Raw genomic sequence first — 20,439 nt, 5'->3', positions numbered from 1 at the left:
TCAGTCACACTGGCCCTATTTCAAGTGCTCAGCAGCCACAAGTGGCCAAAGGGCAGCACAGATTCAGAGCATTTCCATCGTTGCAGAAGGTTCTATTGGATGGTGCTGGTCAGAGCAGAGACTGAGCCTCCCGACAGTAGACTGGTATGTGGTTCTTCCAGTTATGCAGTCATCTCATTAGTGGCTCATGTAAAAAGGTGAAGTGAAAGTTCTGTGGTCTAGTGAGGATGAGTACTGACTGATGGATTTTGGGAGTGCTATTTGTAGTTAGGATTAGCAACAGAACACCTGTGAGGCGGAGAATAAAGGCAGGATTCAGTGTGCTTCTCATTGAAATTCTGAGGCAGCACTGTCTCCTTGCCCAATAGTCTTCATTGAACATCATGGTTAAATATTTCAAAGTTTCTAAATGTCTTTAATGCATACAGTACGAATATACTCTCACTTTTATTGTACTACATTTCAGCTTTCCCATGTCCTACAGCAGTAAATTCAAGGTAAAAGTGAGACCAGAATGTCAGTTTCAAATCCATTATTCCCTGACAGAATTACATATAAATATTTGTTGTGTCTTGCCTGAAGGATTTAAAGTCATAAAATCAGAAACTCCACATCCTCATTAAGCTTCTCATTCATTTCATCCTATTGCAGGTACCTTTTGGGAAATGTGATCGGTGTTTATGCAGAGGTGAAATTGAAGGGGAAGGGAGCTGGGTAGGAGTCTGGGGTCCTGAGATTTCAGAGTTGCCACAACATTACTGGCGACCTAATGAGACTAAGGAAATTATATTATTTACCAGGGTTTCTGTCAGTATCAAGTCTGGCTGGAAAGCTGCTTGGGGGGAATGGGAGGTCAAGTAAACACAGCTGGTTGCTAAACTGTTTTCTAAGCCTATAACATCCAGGGCTTTTGTCTTACACTGATGGATTTAGCTAGGCTGTTCTCAGAGCTGAGACTCCAAATACCCAGGACATATATTCTAAAGGTGTGCCACGTTATTGGACTGCCTGGGACATGCATATATCTTAGTCTGACTAGCTCTGCCATAGACAGACTGTTTGAGAGTTCAGAAGGTCAAGCTGTCACGGTCCTACCTTGGGGAAAGTTCATTAGCACTCCAAGTGTCAGTTTCTAAAATAGTAAAATGGGATAAGAATAATGGCAGCTTCATGGAGTCGTCAAGAGAACTGAATGAGGTTATATACAAGGTCTCAGTGTGATGCCTAGAATAGAACACATGCTCAATAAACTGTGTTTATTTTTCTGGTTAGCTGTAGTAGGAGTCTTTTCTTATCCTGTGCAATATTCTGAACCTGATAGGATCCTGTTTTTGAGATTCATAGATATTTTTTCTAGCTTTACCAGTGTTTCAAAAACATTGTTTTCTTGTATTATTTATTTGTTTAATTGAAGCATAGATGATTTGCAGTGTTGTGTTAGATTCTGATGTATGGCAAAGTGATTCAATTTATATATATATATAAATGAAAAGAAAAAAGTGAAAGTGGGAGTCACTCAGTTCAGTTCAGTTCAGTCACTCGGTCGTATCCAACTCTTTGTGATCCTCTGGTCTGTAACCTACCAGGATACTCCACCCATGGAATTTTCCAGGTAAGAATACTGGAGTGGGTTGCCATTGCCTTTATCGGGGGATCTTCCCAACCCAGGATTTGAACCTGGGTCTCCTGCATTGCATGCAGATTCTTTACCATCTGAGTTACCAGAGAAGCCCATATATGCATATTCTTTTTCGTATTTTTCCATTACAGTTTATTACAGCATATTGAATATAGTTTCCTGTGATACACAGTAGGACCTTGTTGTTTATTTACTTTATATATACTAGTATATATCTGCTAATCCCAAACTCTTAATTTATCCTTCCCTGATTCCCTTCCCTCTTTGGTAACCATGATTTTGTCAAAAACATTGTAGTAATGTGTAATGTTTAATGTTGTATAAAAACATTAAACAAACTTGAAGATGAAAGTAAATCTGCTCAAACCCAACTATTTATTTTTTTCGTTATCTGTTAGTTCTTGGTCACATGAACACACATACATTACATATATCACATTTGTATCATCTACTGTGATGTAAGTAATAACTGTAGATTTTAAAAAGTCATGAACCTAATTTTACAGTTTCTGAATGAAAGTATTTTGAAGTATACAGCTGTATCTAATATCTTGCAAAGATAAAATTCCATTTGAAACTTTTATCTCCAGCTTCTTTCATTAATTCAGTTATGATAATAGCTACCTATCACTGTTTCCATTGTTTCCCCATCTATTTGCCATGAAGTGATGGGATTGGATGCCATGATTTTAGTTTTTTGAATGTTGAGTTTTAAGCCAGCTTCTTCACTCTCCTCTTTCACTTTCATCAAGAGATTCTTTAGTTCCTCTTCACTTTCTGCCATAAGGGTGGTGTTATTTACATATCTGAGATTATTGATACTTCTCCTGGCAAACTTGATTCCAGCTTGTGCTTCATCCAGCCCTGCATTTAGCATGATGTACTCTGCATATAAGATAAATAAGCAGGCTGACAATATACACCTTAATGTACTTCTTTCCCAGTTTGGAACCAGTCTGTTCCATGTCCAGTTCTAACTGTTGCTTCTTGACCTGCATACAGATTTCTCAGGAGGTCGGTTAGGTGGTCTGGTCTTCCCATCTCTTTAAGAATTTTCCACAGTTTGTTGTGATCCACACAATCAAAGGCTTTAGCTAGTAAATGAAGCAGATGTTCTTCTGGAATTCTCTTGCTTTTTTCTGTGATCCAATGGATGTTGACAATTTGATCTCTGGTTCCTCAGGCTTTTCTAAATCCAGCTTGAACATCTGGGAGTTCTTGGTTCACATACTGTTGAAACCTAGCTTGGAAAATTTTCAGCATTACTTTACTAGCATGTGAGATGAGTGCAATTGTGTGGTAGTTTGAACAAGTCTTTGGCACGGCCCTTCTTGGGATTGGAGTGAAAATTGACCTTTTCCAGTCCTGTAGCCACTGCTGAGTTTTCCAAATTTGCTGGTATTCTGAGTGCAGCACTTTAACAGCAATATCTTTTAGGACTGGAAATAGCTTAGCTGGAATTCCATCACCTCTAGTAGCTTTGTTCATAGTGGTGCTTCCTAAGGCCCAGTTGACTTTGCACTCCAAGATGTCTGGGCTCCAAAATCACTGCAGATGGTGACTGCAGCCATGAAATTAAAAGATGCTTGCTCCTTGGAAGAAAAGCTATGACAAACCTAGACAGCATATTAAAATGCAGAGACATTACTTTGTCAACAAAGTCCATATAGTCAAAATTCTGGTTTTCCAGTAGCTATGTATGGATGTGAGAGTTGGGCCATAGAGAAAGTACAGCACTGAAGAATTGATGCTTTTGAAATGTGGTACTGGAGAAGACTCTTGAGAGTCCCTTGGACTGCAAGGAGATCAAACTAGTCAGTCTTAAAGGAAATCAATCCTGAGTATTCATTGGAAGGACTGATGCTGAAGCTGAAACTCCAGTACTTTGACCACCTGATTCGAAGAACTGACTCTTTGGAAAAGACCCTGGTGCTGGAAAAGATTGAAGGCAGGAGGAGACGGGGACAGCAAAGGATGAGATGGTTGGATGGCATCACTGATTCAATGGACATGAGTTTGAGTAAGCTCTGAGAGTTGGTGGACAGGGAAGCCTGGCGTGCTGCAGTCCATAGGGTCATAAAGAGTCAGACATGACCGAGCTACCTACTGTGTGCCAAGAACTCTTAAGCACTTTATTGTTTCTCATCTTTGTAGAAAATGTTTAAAATATTATTACATGTCAGTGGATGATTTAATTGCATTTCAGAGAATTTTATGTAATTCTAGAGGTCATGTAACCTGAGAGTGTTCAACTTGGAATCAAACTAAATTTTTGCAGCTTCCAGCCCCAGCTGTTCAATTAAGTCTAGTCTTCTGTTATTTACACTAAACTAACCATGATGTCGGAGAAGGCAATGGCACCCCACTCCAGTACTCTTGCCTGGAAAATCCCATGGATGGAGGAGCCTGGTGGGCTGCAGTCCATGGGGTTGCTAAGAGTCGGATATGACTGAGCGACTTGACTTTCACTTTTCACTTTCATGCATTGGAGAAGGAAATGGCAACCCGCTCCAGTGTTCTTGCCTTGGGAATCCCAGGGACGGGGATCCTGGTGGGCTGCCGTCTATGGGGTTGCACAGAGTCAGACATGACTGAAGTGACTTAGCAGCAGCAGCAACCATGATGTAGATGGAAGAGTAGCCCCAGTACCCCCTTGTACTCTGCAGACACTTGCTTTGTGCTCCCTGTGCCAACCTGGACACTGCCCTTTATTATTTCCCTCATGACCACATTAGGCATTTGGGTGTCATGAAGAAGGGGGTCATTGCACAGTGACTGACTGACCTTGCTTGCTTCTGCCCCACTCCACCCTCCCATTTATTTTCCATTACTTTCCTTTCTGCTCTTCCTGCTTTTCTAGACAGAGGAGCTTAACCACCGTTTAAGTGTGCCTTCAGCCTTAACCTCTGTTGCAAGCAATTTATTAAAGTGCTTCATCCAAACAAATACAATGTTCTTTCAAAAAGGAAATTCGACAGATTGAATATAATTTTCTGCATTCCATCAGCATTAATTATAATAATTAAGATGAAAGATTACAATTTAATTGAGTGCACTTATCTATAGGGTTAACTTTCAAAGAAACTGGCCACAAATTATTCTAGTCAGGGGTTGCAAAACAGTTCCTATGCTTAAACAAGGCTGGAGTTGTAGAAAGGATAATTGTCTTTGGCCTGGGTCTATGTGTGGTCCAGGTAAGTGGAAGGGATCCAGGCTGCTGGGACAAGCAAGGAACTAGTGATGTTATGAACCCCGCACCATCTGCCCCTTGGCCTTCTTTACCCTGATCACTAGGTCTGTTCATGGTCTTTTCCATTGCTGTTTTTCCCGAAATACTCATCTTTTCTTTTTGGTCTTGGAAAATTCTAATTTGTTCATTGTGTCTTAGCTTAATGCCCCTTTTTTCCCCAGGATGTCTACTCTGTTCCCATAAGTTAATTTTTTTTAACCACAATCTACAATAGGAACTTCTTCTTTTCTTCACATTGCTAATAGCAGTGTAGCCATTTCTATTTATTTTTGTGGTAATTTGCTCACGTTTCTCTTTTATGGGCTCTCAGCTCCATGGGGGAAAAGGGGCTGCTGGAATGTTGATGGCTGATTCTTGACACCTAGCTGGATGCTTGATGTATAGGACTCTGCAGTAGTCTCAGTTCCTGAGTCAATGGATAAGAGAAGGAATGGGAAAACCCACAGTGCTAGGTATTCTGGTTTTACTTCTTATTTGAAAGTGCAGTCCACATGAGCTTAATAGTCAGGTATTTTGTTCCTATTGTTTGATATAGTACTGCTTCTCTGAATCATTTGATCACTGCCATGAATTCAGTGACAAGTACTAATGGGCTCAATTTATCTATTCAGGTAGTGCAAAATTGCAAATCAGACAAAAATATTGTCCTTAGAACTCTGTAATAGTTTATTTTCACCCAGATCTTATCATTACTACACTGATAGTCATTGGCATCAATAAAGTGACTGCTTTTTTTGAACTAGTGAATTTCAAAAGAGAATTTTCCTGCCCTGATGGTTTTTAAATCTCATTTCCAGGTTTTAAGGGAGAGGCTGGTAATATAGGGATCCCAGGGTCACCAGGAATTGTTGGACCCCAAGGTCCAAAAGGCCAGAAAGGAGAGAAAGGTAGGTGATTATATTCATTTCATGTTGAAACTCAACAGATGTTCTGCATCATTTTTAAGAAGAGCAGCTTGCTAAGAAAATACCAGCTTCTTGCAGGTGGATCAAGTTTTTAAAATGTAAAAACTTGGTAAGACATAGTGTGAGTTGCATTTGATATTAAAATGTTAACTTTATAAATAGCCAATTGAGAATTTTAAACTTGCCTGGTAATCTCTCTTTCACAATACACACACACACACACACATACACACACACACACCTTTCCTATTTCTCATAGTCCACCTGGCTGACCCAGTGACTGGGAGCCACAGGGCATACACATTCTGGGGAAGTGTACTTTTCTTTTTTTTTTTTTTTAATTAGCCAACAGCTTGAAGTTTGCAGGGTCTTAATTCCCTGACCAGGGATCAAACCCATGTCTTCTGCAGTGGAACACAGAGCCCTAACCACTGGACTGTCAGAGAATTCAAGGGGATCTTTTCCTATATATTCCCATTTGAGTTCTTCTTTATGATGCAAATTAACTTCCTACTAGATAAAACTAATCAGAGCAGGCAATCCTCTAGAATATTCCATTTAGGCAAATGGCCTACCTGCTAAGAAAAATATGACATATCCTTTAGCTCACCCTCAAATCAGGGGTGTGTCAACGGTGGGAAGAAAACTGAATTAAAATAGAAGACATCAGGCTAATTGCAGTGACCTTGGACCCATCACTTTACCTCACCTGGATATTGAGGGACTAGACTATATATTTCTTTATACTCTGTTTAAAGAAGATCTGTTGTTTTGTGTGCTTTACTAGATCTTTTCCAGCTCAGAAATTCTATAATTCCATAGATTTATCAGCAAAGAGGGTGTCCTGCCCAGGGAAATCCCTGGCTCTGTAAGTGCTTTGAGGTATTGAAGGAAGGTTACAGATTCATTGGGACATTTAGAAATTCCTCAGGGAATACCACCAGCCTGTAGAAATACCATCTATCCATCAAGGTAAATGTTTTAGCCTCAGTGTCACATGTCAAAAAATCTAATATCATCTATACATCACACTCTGCATGGCTCAGGAACTGCCTAACTCGTTTCTAGTAGAACATTCAGTGAAGTAATTACTCAAAAAAGATGCTAAGGTAAGAGAGAGCCACTTCACACTTGTCAGTTAGGCGATTTTCATTCTCGGAAACATTTAATCCTTCTGTGGCTGAATTATGTTAGCAGAAAGCTCTGTGAAATAAAGATGAGTGATGAACTTCCCCAGTGATTCATACATTTGGAAGTTAGACTTCTGCAAGTAGAAGAAAAAAACAGGGAAGTATTGTAAAATAAAGTTCTTAAGAATATGCTTCTGATGAAGGATCAAAAGTAGAAATTCATTTAGCCAGTCTATAAAGTGACAACTGTACTTTCCTTTTACTTCCACTTAACTTGGACTCTTGCTTAAGACTTACAGTGAAAAAAAATAAATGAGTAGTATGACTGCATTTTGGATAATTTTATCTGATTGAGTAAGTTCATTGTAAGTAGTTAAACTCTTTAAATGAACTCAAGAATCAGAATAACTGTGCAGTGAAGGTCAGGATATGAATATTGACAAGGACTGGGAATAGAATTATTCCTTCACTTCCATTCATAGTTATGTTCCCTTGAAAGGTACACAGAATTTTCCTGATGGCCTATGGGTTAATTTCCAAAATTTAAATTTCATGTGGAATGATAATGGAGGAGCCATTATCAGTTACTTAGAAAACTCTGCTGACTGGCTTATGGTGGGGGCGAGGGGTGGATTTCTCTAGCTAGTCTTATGAAATTTGGCTGAGTCTCTTCTCATGACTTTTAATTTGGTTTAGGGTTTCTTTTTCCCTTGCAAAAATGGAACAAAATATGTTGGTTATATCATAAATAATATGGCTGGCAAATTGATGCCAACCAATATTATATACAATCATGTTTGACTATGTACAGATTTCTAAACTTTTTCATGCCTACGTTTCTTCTGTGATAAAAGTGTTGACAAAAATATCTGCTCTATCTTTCTTGATGGGAAATGCTACAGACTTTTGGAAATGAAAAACGTCCCAGGTGATGAAATGTGCTTTGTTATGTGAGTTTCTCTGTTATATTAGAGACTGTTTTATTATCAAATAAATGTTAATATTATATTTAAAAAGGTTGAAATGTAAAAATTCATGGTAAGAGTTTGGAACATTACATGGTGCAAAGTAAATGCTAAGTGAGAGTTAGTTATTGTTATTACTATTATTTTTGCTATTATTTACAATTAAAATAAATCTAGAGTGGCTGTACTATAATATCTTTGGCCTTTGGCCAGGCCCATATAAAAGTTCATTTTGTGGTAGTACAGCAAATATTTAAACCCTTGGATATTTTAATTTTTTTCAAACATGAATTTTCAGTTTTATAATTTGCCCAAAGATCATATGAAAAACATCCAAACAAAGAGAAAATCAGCTTTTCCTTGATGCTCTATGTATGTCAAGGACAATATTTTTTTCCTAGGTGGGTTTTTACCACGAATAGTTTTAGCTGATTGCAAAATGTTGTACTCTGTGTCAGCTTATATAGTGCATGGCACTATTTCTCAGACATTGTGAGGAATATAAAAAAGAGGACTTTTTAACTGTCATTCAAAATTCATAATAGGAAGCACACAAACACAGACATATATAATGTAAAGCAGAATATCATGAGTTTTGTATGAGATCTGAAAAGCTACAGGATTGCTGAGGCAAAAGCTGAACTCTGAAGAGATTTGGCACTACCTCCAAATCCTTTAAATGGCTTACCATCAATTGGAATAAAATGTTCCTAATGATGCTCAATGAATTCTTTTCCCATATTGTCTTTACCTTTACACATTTTGATAAAGGAAACAATGGAATGTGACACAGGTGTGAAATAGATGTTAGTTATATCATGGTTAATATAGCTGGAAAAAAGCTAATCTTGGTATCATTTTAGGATTCAAGGGAGAACGTGGAGACCAAGGAGCAAGTGGAGTTCCAGGATACCCAGGAAAGCCTGGAGAACCAGGTAGCTTATCAGTTCAGTTCAGTTCAGTTCAGTTGCTCAGTCATGTCCGACTCTTTGAGACCCCATGAACCACAGCATGCCAGGTCTCTCTGTCCATCACCAACTCCTGGAGCCTACCCAAACTCATGTCCATCGAGTCAGTGATGCCATCCAACCATCTCATCCTCTGTCATCCCCTTCTCCTCCCGCCCTCAATCTTTCCCAGCATCAGGGTCTTTTCAAATGAGTCAGCTGTTTGCATCAGTTGGCCAAAGTATTGGAGTTTCAGCTTCAACATCAGTCCTTCCAATGAACACCCAGGACTGATCTCCTTTAGGATAGACTGGTTGGATCTCCTTGCAGTCCAAGGGACTCTCAAAAGCTTATCAGTATATCTATTGTGTGCGGTCACATGTGTGGTATAGCCTTTAATTTTCTTCCTGTTTGTATTTAAAGTTATCAAGGAGGTCAAAGGGAAATATAAATTAATAATCTAATAATTCAGTGTACTGATTGGTGGAATGTCACCAGCACTAGTTTGGGAGTCTGGAGATGATAGAAGTATCTGAGCTCTGCTCCTCTCTCTAGCTGTCCTTGGGGAAAAGATACCTCAATCTTTCCGGGTTGAGGTTCTTTCCCTGGAAGATTCTGGGTTTTGATGGGCAATGTGGAGATGTATGAGAATACCTGGATTGGACCAAAACGCAAAGTGTAATAGAACACAATGGGCAACTATAGTTCTAATACTGCCTCATCTTAACAGTAAATACACAATATCTAAGTATAAGCTATTGCTTTTCAATAGCGTTAGCTCTTCCCCTTATGAGAGAGTAGCTTTATTTGAATGACTCAGTGTAAGAGTCTCCTCTGCGCCGCCATTGCTCAGGGGAGAACCAGACTTCCAGTTCCAGTTAGGTTGTATTTCCTTTTGTGAGCTCTCTGATAATAGCCTCAGCTGGTAAAGAACCTGCCTGCCAATGTAGGAGATGCAAGAGATGCAGGTTTGATCTCTGGGTCAGGAAGATCCCCTGGAGAAGGAAATGGCATCCTAGTCCAGGATTCTTGCCTGGGAAATCCCATGGACAGAGGAGCCTGGAGGGTTACAGTCCATGGGGCAGCAAAAAAGTTGAACACAGACTGAGCACATACATACACTGATAATAGCATCCTGGTCATACCCTATGTGAGCCTTAACCATGATTTAAATTTTCCATTTCAGGTGGAATTGGTCCTAAGGGGGACACAGGAAACATTGGCCCAACGGGAGTGAAAGGACAAAAAGGCTCGAAGGGGGACACGTGTGCCAATGGTACCAAAGGAGATAAAGGAGACAGAGGGCCTATAGGAGCACCCGGCTTGAATGGAGAGCCTGGTGCCAAGGGAGAGAAGGGCGAAGTGGGGGACAAGGGCTACTCTGGAGATTCCGGGGAGAGGGGAGAAAAGGGAGAAAAAGGCGAGGAGGGCATGAAAGGAGAGAAAGGCAGCAAAGGAGATAATGGAATGGAAGGGAAAAGTGGCTCAGATGGCCTTCCTGGGGTGCCAGGTGATCCAGGAGTCAAAGGAGAAAAGGGAGAGTTGGGAATTCCTGGTCTCATGGGACCCGTGGGACCCAAGGGCGAGCTGGGGAGCAAAGGGGTCAGGGGGTCGATCGGGAAGAAGGGTTCTCGGGGCCTCAAGGGCTCCAAGGGGGAGCAGGCCAGAGTCCCACGGTCGGCTTTCAGTGCTGCTTTATCCAAGCCCTTCCCTCCTCCCAATGCCCCTATCAAGTTTGATAAGGTTATCTATAATGACCAAGGGAATTATAGCCCTGTCACTGGGAAATTTAACTGTAGTATTCCTGGGGCCTACGTTTTCTCCTACCATATCACCGTGAGGGGCCGACCTGCTCGGATCAGCCTGGTGGCCTGGAACAGGAAGCAGTTCAAGTCCAGAGAGACGCTCTATGGCCATGAAATAGACCAGACCTCTCTCCTCATCATCCTGAAATTAAGAGCAGGGGACCAAGTCTGGCTGGAAGTTTCAAAGGATTGGAATGGGGTGTATGTCAGTGCTGAGGATGACAGCATTTTTACTGGGTTCCTTTTGTACCCAGATGAAAACCCTAGCATTTCACCATGATCTTATGTCTTCAACACTGTAGTTTGGGTTTAGTAGAAGTCAAGTAACATTGGGTAGTGCTGTTGGGAAAAATAGCCTTTGTTATTTTCATGATTATAAAAATAATACAGAAAAATTAAGAAAAAATGATATCACTTAGGTTGAATAATTCCTATTTTAAGACATCACCTTTAAGAATATTTACACATAGTTGAGAGCATGTATCTATTAATTTTGTAGCTAGGTTTTTTCATTTTAGCATTATAATGGCATTTCTTATGTCCTTTAAATAACAATATCTGTATATAAAATATGAAGATTTATAATAAATATATTCTTACTAAATATTTCCTATATTTCATAAAAATGTATATAACTCTTTTCTTTGTGAATATGAGGCTAACAGCTAACATACAGTGGGCAGATATTTCTCAGAAATTTCTAATTCTGTTGGGAGGATTGCCTGCCAATGAAATGGAACTAGTCCCATGTTAGTTTAATTCAGGGTGAAAACACAGAAAGAATAATAAAGACTAGCTAAAGTATCTTTAAAATTAATCACTGTGTAAGTGTTTGCTCATAAAAAGCCTGCATTATATGGACTTGTGTGTTGGGTAAATGGTAAAAAGAAAGTTGATAAAGATATTGCTCATTATAGCAAAGATCCAACCATTCATCTAATTATTGTGCTTAGAAGAATTAAATGCCCCCCCAAAAGATTCCAGAGGAAAATTAAATCATTATTGATTTAAAATTTCAGTCCTTTCTTTATGGAAGAACATTTAATTTGGATAAATTCTTTGGCTTCATTATCATCTCTAAAATAATTAATTCTGGTTATTCAGTAATAACACTGCTGGAACAGGTGAGTATTGGGAATTCATTTGCAATGTGACTATTTAATACTGTGAATATATAATAACTTAGCAGCCTCATTTTTTTAAAGAAGTGAATTTATTGACTCTAAATTTAATTTGGTTTAATGAAGGCATATAGTTATACAGATTTGCAAATCTTGGTGGTCAGATCAGGGACTGGGTGATGGTGGATTTTCTGGCCTTGCTTTGCCAGATAAACTCTGAAAAACATAACTCATTTTTGATAAGTGTTTCCCAAACTATGTTCAGAGGAAAACCATTACTGGAAGTTGTTATTATGAGCTACTGCAAAGAATGGATTCTGTGTCAAACAAATGTTGAAAATCTTATATTCTGTCTCCCTCTTAAAGGTTCATAAAGCATGTGAGTGTAGTCCCTGACATTCCCACAGAAAAGAAATTTGTTTAATTTTGCTTTATCCAATGATCCTATACTTATTTTGAATACAGAATTCATCAAGCAACATCCCGTGGAACAGCATTCTGTAAGATGCCAATTTTGGAAATACTGCATTAGTTTCTTATCCGAAGATTACCCAGCAGGCTGGGGTAAAGTTTACTCTCAAGAGTTTGCCCTTCCTTCAGCAAATTCTTCTCTATTTAGATTGTAATATTGGTTTAACTGTGGCTTTGCACACAAGAGGGGGTAAGAATTTTCAAGTGATTAAAATAGTGATACTTGTACTTAGAATTATCTTTTCCAATTTGAGGATGGGATAGTGAAGAGATTCCAGGAACTTACAGTTTTGTTGTCTCTCTGTATGCTCTTATAATAAAGCTAGTGGATGTGATTGAATTCAGGTAGAACGATTCAAAACCTTAAAGGATGATGGCATCAAGGTGTTGCATTCAATATGTCAGCAAATCTGAAAGACCCAGCAGTGGCCAAAGGACTGGAAAAGGTCAATCCTCATTCCAGTTCCCAAGAAGGGTAGTACTAAAGAATGTGCTAACCATCGGACAATTGCACTCATGCCCATGCTAATAAGGTTCATGCTTAAAATCTTGCATGCCAAGATTCAGCATTAGGTGAACCAAGAACTTCGAGATGGCCAAGCTGGATTTAGAAAAGGAAGAGGAACCAGAGATCAAATTGCCAACATTCGCTGGATCATAGAGAAAGCTAGGGAATTCCATAAAAACATCTACCTCTGTTTCATCAACTATGCCAAAGCCTTTGACTATGTGGATCATAATAAACCGTGGAAAGCTTTTAAAGAGATGCGAATACCAGACCATCTTACTTGTTTCCTGAGAAACCTGTATGTTGGTCAAGAAGCAACAGTTAGTACCCTGTATGGAACACCTGATTGGTTCAAGGTTGAGAAAGTACAACAGGGCTGTCATCCTGTTTATTTAATCTATACACTGATCACATCATGAGAAATGCCAGGCTGGATGAGTTATAAGCTGGAATCAAGATAGGTGGGAGAAACATCAATAACCTCAGATATGCAGATGATACCACTCTAATGGCAGAAAGTGAAGAGGAACTAAACAGCATTTTGATGAGGGCAAAGGAGGAGAGTGAAAGAGCCAGCTTAAAACTAAATATTAAAAACCTAAGATCATGGCATCCAGCCCCATTACTCCATGGCAAATAGAGGGGGAAAAGGTGGAAGTAGTGACAGCTTTCCTCCTCTTGGGCTCTAAAATCACTGCAGATGGTGACTGCAGCCATGAAACCAGAAAACATTTGCTTCTTGGCAGGAAAGCTAGACAGTGTGCTGAAAAACAGAGACATTACTCTGCCGACAAAAGTCCATGTAGCCAAGGCTATGGTCTTCCCAGTGGTCACATACAGTTGTAAGGGCTGGACCGTAAAGAAGATGGAGCACTGAAGAATTGATGCCTTCAAACTGTGGTGCTGGAGAAGACTCCTGAGAGTCCCTTGGACAACAAGGAGATCAAGCTAGTCAATCTTAAGGGAAATCAACCCTGAGTACTCAATGGAAGGACTGATGCTGAAGTTGAAACTCCAGTATTTTGGTCATTTGATGTGAACAGCTGACTCATTGGAAAAGTCCCTGATGCTGGAAAAGATTGAGGGCTGAAGGAGAAGAGGGCGTCAGAGGATGAGGTGGCTGGAATGCATCACCAATGCAATGGACATGAACTTAGGCAAACTTCGGGAGATGGTGATGGACAGAGAGGTCTGGCATGCTGCAGTCCGTGGGTTTGCAAACAGTCAGACACAACTGGGTGACTGAACAAAATACAAAGTGATCTTATAGATATTTTTAAATTTATGCCATCTCCATCTTTGGGTTGGAAGGACTTGGGGAGGCTGAGAGCCAACTAGCTGAGGAAGATGCAAGAGGAACCACTCCTGATGTAAAAGGCAGCTGGGAAGAGGGCCAGTAAGAGAGGAACAGTTCACATGGAGGCTTTATGATATCCAGTCGTGTCTTGCACGTGTGTTTGTGATAAACATTTTATAGGTCTTTAAGCCTGAAGTTAAGAGTTTGGGGTTAAGATCCAGGATTGGTGGTTAGTTATGAACTTTTCCGGAGAAGGCAATGGCACCCCACTCCAGTACTTTTGCCTGGAAATTCCCACGGACGGAAGAGCCTGGTGGGCTGTAGTCCATGGGGTCGCTAGGAGTCAGACACGACTGAGCGACTTCACTTTCACTTTTCACTTTCCTGCATTGGAGAAGGAAATGGCAACCCACTCCAGTGTTCTTGCCTGGAGAATCCCAGGGACGGGGGAGCCTGGTGGGCTGCCATCTATGGAATCGCACAGAGTCAGACACGACTGAAGTGACTTAGCAATATGAACTTTTCCCAGGGCATCCCAGCTCTTAGCCTTAGGGATGGCTTTGGGAGGTGGCTTCTAGGTTCTTTATGCCTCTCTCTGCTACAAGAATGGAGAAGTGGCACAGCAGTGTCCCTTTCTTTCAACTATACCATGTCTCCCATCCTTCAGAAGCACAAAAAACAAAGTGGATCTCCCCAGAGTATTAAACCACTGAGAATTAAACTGCATCTCTGGCTTAACATGACAAAACAAGCTTCTGAAAGTCTCCCCAAGCTGCCCTCCCACATCCTGATGTAACTCACAAAATGACAAGTTTTCTGGAATTGAACAGGCCAAAAAGCTTGGGTCATGTGATTTTTTTTTCCCTTTCACACTTAAATCCAATCTGTCAGGAAATCCTCTTGGTGCTTTCTTCAGGAAGTATCAAGAATTTGATGACTTCTCATATCTCCTTTGCCATTACTCTGATCAAAGCACCATCATTTATGACCTTGATTTTCTTTTTTATTGCAATAACCTCCAAATTGGATTTATCTAAAACACAAGGGGTTCAGGGCTAAAATAAAAATTGTACCGAACATAATAAATATTTAAATGTTATGAGTCAATCTAACAAAATTATTAAAAATATGTTCTATCCTCCTACTTTAATGTATATTCTTATGTTGAAAAAGTAAAAAACAATGAATGGTTTTTATTTGACCAACAGTAAGCAAAACATCACAGATGATTGAATTACTATTGTGTGTGTGTCTGGGTGTTCTATGAGTGGGAATGTGATATTTGGTTGAGTACAGAAAGAGTTTACCTCGTGAATTACTATATGTTTATCCTATATGTGTTTTGGGCTTCTCTGGTGGCTCACATGGTAAAGCATCTGACAGCAATGCAGCAGACCCAGGTTCAATCCCTGGATTGGGAAGATCCCCTGAAGAAGGGAATGGAAATCCACTCCAGTATTCCTGCCTGGAAAATCCCATGGACAGAGGAGCCTGGTGAACTACAGTCCATGGGGTCACAAAGAATTGGATATGACTGAGCAACTAACACTTTCTCTTTCATAGATGTTATTTTTTAAAACTTTATTTCAGTAAAATATATGCTTTCACTATTAAGATTTACACATAGTTAATGTTCTATTGACAGTTTTATCAAATTATACCACTCTTGTTGAATCATTGCATTTTATAGATTCAGTTCAGTTCAGTTCAGTTGCTCAGTCGTGTCCGACTCTTTGCGACCCCATGGACTGCAGCATGCCAGGCTTCCCTGTCCATCACCAACTCCCAGAGCTTTCTCAAACTCATGTCCATTGAGTCAGTGATGCCATCCAGCCATCTCATCCTCTGTTGTCGCCTTCTCCTCCTGCCTTCAATCTTTCCCAGCATCAGGGTCTTTTACAATGAGTCAGTTCTTCGTATCAGGTGGCCAAAGTATTGGAGTTTCAGCTTCAGCATCAGTCCTTCCAATGAATATTCAAGACTGATTTCCTTTAGGATTGACAGGTTGGATCTCCTTGCAGTCCAAGGGACTCTCAAGAGTCTTCTCCAACACAATTCAAAAGCATCAATTCTTTGGCGCTCAGCTTTCTTTATAGTCCAACTCTTACATCCATACATGACTACTGGAAAAAACCATAGCTTTGCCTAGATGGACCTTTGACAGTAAAGTAATGTCTGTGCTTTTTAACATGCTGTCTAGGTTGGTCATAGCTTTTTTCCCAAGGAGCAAGCGTCTTTTAATTTCATGGCTGCAGTCACCATCTGCAGTGATTTTGGGCCCCCCAAAATAAAGTCTGTCACTGTTTCCATTATTTCCCCATCTATTTGCCATGAAGTGATGGGATCAGATGCCATGATCTTAGTTTTCTAAATATTGAGTTTTAAGCCAACTATTTAACTCTCCTCTTTCACTTACATCAAGAGGCTCTCTAGTTCTTCTTTGCTTTCTGCCATAAGGGTGACGTCATCTGCATATCTGAGGTTATTGATATTTCTCCCGGCAATCTTGATTCCAGCTTGTGCTTCATCCAGCCTGGCATTTTGCATGATGTATTCTGCATATAAGTTAAATATGTTGGGTGACAATATACAGCCTCCTTTCCCAATTTGGAACCAGTCTGTTGTTCCATGTCTGGTCCCATGTTCTGGTTCATGTTGCTTCTTGACCTGCATACAGATTTCTTAGGAGGCAGGTCAGGTGGTCTGGTCTTCCCATATCTTTAAGAATTTTCCACAGTTTGTTGTGATCCACACAGTCAAAGGCTTTGGCATAGTTGACAAAGCAGAAGTAGATGTTTTTCTGGAACTCTTGCTTTTCCTATGATCCAGTGGATGTTGGCAATTTTATCTCTGGTTCCTCTGCCTTTTCTAAATCCAGCTTGAACATCTGGAAATTCATGGTTCATGTATTGTTGAAGCCTGGCTTGGAGAATTTTACATAGAAAAACTATACAAAAAGATCTTCATGACCCAGATAACCATGATGGTGTGATCACTCACCTAGAGCCAGACATCCTGGAATGCGAAGTCAAGTGGGCCATCACTACGAACAAAGCTAGTGGAAGTGATGGAATTCCAGTTGAGCTATTTCAAATCTTAAAAGATGATGCTGTTAAAGTGCTGCACTCAATATTCTAGCAAATTTGGAATACTTAGCAGTGGCCACAGTACTGGAAATGGTCAGTTTTCATTCCAATCCCAAAGAAGGGCAATGCCAAAGAATGTTCAAACTACTGCATAATTGTGCTCATCTCACATGCTAGCAAAGTATTGCTCAAAATTTTATAGATCAACTTTAAAAAATTAATTTCAATTCAGTTAGGAGACACTTTGTTCGGCTGAACTAGCAGTGGGAAATGAACCACAACTTCTACATGTTATGTTCAGGTACTGTAATTGAGGCTCCAGACAAACATTATCACTGTTGTAAACAATATTTCAAAATATTTAAATTTCATCCTGTAAACTATGATCAGTTACATTGCCATTTTCATCATCTCTTTAAACAGTATTCTAGAATCTAGCTCTAGTATAAAATTTTTTGGACCTGAACAAATACAAAATTTGAGAGATATGAATTGTTCAATTCTTTTTGCCATTAAGTATGCAACTGCGGCAAGCCCTGGCCATTTGTAACTATCTCAAGAATGATGAACTGGAACACAAAGGGAAGCAAGGAAATGGATGCTCAGCACAACTTAGACATAATATGTTACTATCTATGGTATTTATGCTCTCCAAGAATAAGATAGTAAGTGATTTTAAATTGCAGTCCCATACCTTGCTGCTTTTCCTTGTTTTACTTTTCTCCACTACATCTAATACTTTATATATTTCACATACTGATTGTGTTTATTTTCTGTCTTCCCAGTAGAAAGTAAGTTCCAGGAGACCAAGGGGTTTTGTCCCTTTATTGCCCTCTCCGCAGCGTCAGCATATTAAACACGTGTTCAGGGAATAAAAGCTGATGGGGCCCAAGTTTATGCAGTGGTTATAAATGTCTCCACAAGGTGGCGCTCACATATTATCTTGCTTTTGATTTTCCAACGTGATTTAAAACAATGACAAACTACTAGTCTGTTGCAAAGTAAATAAAATGGTGACTCAGATTTCATAATGAAGAAACTGGCTTTGTGAAATACCATGTTTTATGTTTCACAGTGATTCAAAGAGCTACACAATTTTCCCCTCTGGGGACAGGGGACTAGTGGGCAGTTCCATGACGTTGCTGTGAGGAGTTTGGAACCATAGCAGGGGGAAGATGTCTCCTGTTGCTGGATATGCTTCTCCTTCTGAGTGGGGTCTGATCTGTTTTTATCTCACCCCAGCCCCAAATGGATCATCGAGTCCTGGAAATTACTATCTTCTATAGCTGTGAACCCACCTATAAAATTGTTTTTAAATGAGGCAAGAAGACTGCCAGTCTTTAAGATTTAAGATGTTGTAAGACTTGGAAGAAGGATTTAGAGAGAAGGAAAAATTGAGAGCAACTCAGTGGGAAGTGGGGCAGACGGGAGAGAGAGACTTTGGAAATCATGGAGTCGTAGAAACTTTTATTTCCTAGGTCCCAACAGTGTGCTTTACATGTCTAAAATGCCATACGTGATAGATCATGTGAGGAGACTGAAGTTTGGGGCTATTAGGCAATGTGCCAGAGGACACCTTTGTGGCAGGTGGTGGAGTAAGGAACCCACACTGTTTAAAAAAAAAATTATTGAAGTATAATTGATTTACAGTGTTTGTTAATTTCTGCAGTTTAGCAAAGTGTTTCAGTTATACATATAATCCTTTTTCATTATGCTTTATCACAGGATATTGAATATAGTTCCCTGTACTATATTTGCTATTTATCTATCCTATATATAAAATTTTGGGGCCTCCCTCATGGCTCAGATGGTAAAGAATCTGCCTGCAATGCAGGAGACCTAGGTTCAATCCCTGGGTTGGGAAGATCCCTTGGAGAAGAGCATGGCAACCCATGCCAGTATTCTTGCCTAGAGAATTCCATGGACAGAGGAGCCTGGTGGGCTACAGTCTATGGGGTCTCAAAGGAAAAATCAGACATGATTGAGCAACTAACATTTTCTTTCGCTTATGTAAAACTTTGCTCCTGCTAACCCCACACTCCCAACCCTTCCTTGCTCCACCCCTCTCCCCCTTGGTACCACAAGTCTGTTCTCTATGTCTGTGACTGTGTTTCTGTTTCATGGATATCATGAACCCACACTCTTAACCAAAGGAGCAAAGCAGAATTTACTAAAAAGCTTGACTGGTAAAACCTGGTATTGATATAATGGGGAAAAGGATGGTAGTAGCCCAGTTTCTCAAGGCTATCACCCCAAGGGAAAGTGCATGAAAAGGGGACAAGGATTCACTCAAGAGGAACAAGAGTATGTCTTCTGTAAAACTGCAGATGGAGCCTATGGGGTTTACTGATAATGGAATCTGTAGTTGGGTGCTCTGTTCAGCTTAGTGTATACTCCATGTGAATTTGATGGGAAAATTTAGTAGAAGCGTTTGATTGTTCTAGGAACTAGAATTAAAGTGTATTTATTGTTGGTTGAAGTATAAGATTTCTATTGCTTCTAAAAGAGATGACATGAAAAGTTTGCATGTTCAGGGTTCCTTCCCTCGAAGGTAGGAAATTCATGGAAGTCATCTCCCCTGTCTTGAGCTTGTGGATGGAGCTCAGAAGGCAGAAGACTCCTTTTACTCCCTGTGTAGTCATGCATTGCCTTAGGGTTAGTGTGGGCCAGACACTGTGTTTGGTACTGAGGATAAGTCATTGACCACAATTGAGCGGGGGCAAAACCCCTCTGTCTTCATAGACCTTATAAAGAAAAAGAATTTAAAAAATATATAAGCTATTAACTGTATATTATGTCAGATGGTGATAAATGGTATGGAGAGAAATATGGTAGGAAGAAGGATTGGGAGCTGCTGAGAGGGACTCATCTTATTTATGTTTGAGTTGTTGTTGTTGTGTAGTCCCTAAGTCATGTTCAACTCTTTTGTGACCCCATGGACTGTAGCCCGCCAGGATCCTCTGTCCATGGGATTTCCCAGGCAGAAATACTGGAGTGGGTTGCCATTTCCTTCAGCAGGGGAGCTTCCGAACCCAGGGATCAAACCCACATCTCCTGCACTGCAGGCAGATTCTTTACCACGGAGCTACCTGGGAAGCCATCTTATTTATTTTATAAAATTAACTTTTATTGGAGTATAGTTGCTTTACAATGTTGTATTAGTTTCTACTGTACAGCAAAGTGAGTCAGCTAACATACATTATTTCCCCTCTTTGGATTTCCTTCTCATTTAGGTTACCATAGAGCATCGAATGGAATTCCTTGTACTATATGAGAAGTACTTAAGATAGTGTTCAGAAAAGTCTTCATTGAGTT

At 40.0% G+C, this 20,439-nt stretch overlaps 1 protein-coding gene across 1 annotated transcript in view; it reads left to right on the top strand.

The window, feature by feature from the left end:
• The window catches only part of OTOL1 (otolin 1), a 31,196-nt gene extending 20,022 nt beyond the window's left edge, over window positions 1-11,174 (top strand). Inside the window, exons 3-5 of the mRNA XM_061416934.1 lie at window positions 5,687-5,776; window positions 8,753-8,824; window positions 10,023-11,174. Coding sequence (XP_061272918.1) covers window positions 5,687-5,776; window positions 8,753-8,824; window positions 10,023-10,921 — 1,061 coding nt within the window. The 3' untranslated portion in view covers window positions 10,922-11,174. The remainder of the gene's footprint in view (window positions 1-5,686; window positions 5,777-8,752; window positions 8,825-10,022) is intronic.
• Window positions 11,175-20,439: the final 9,265 nt, after the last annotated feature.

This window comes from Bos javanicus, chromosome 1 (genome assembly GCF_032452875.1).
Source record: "Bos javanicus breed banteng chromosome 1, ARS-OSU_banteng_1.0, whole genome shotgun sequence".
NCBI lineage: Eukaryota > Metazoa > Chordata > Mammalia > Artiodactyla > Bovidae > Bos > Bos javanicus.
This window is presented reverse-complemented; position numbering and strand designations above follow the sequence as displayed.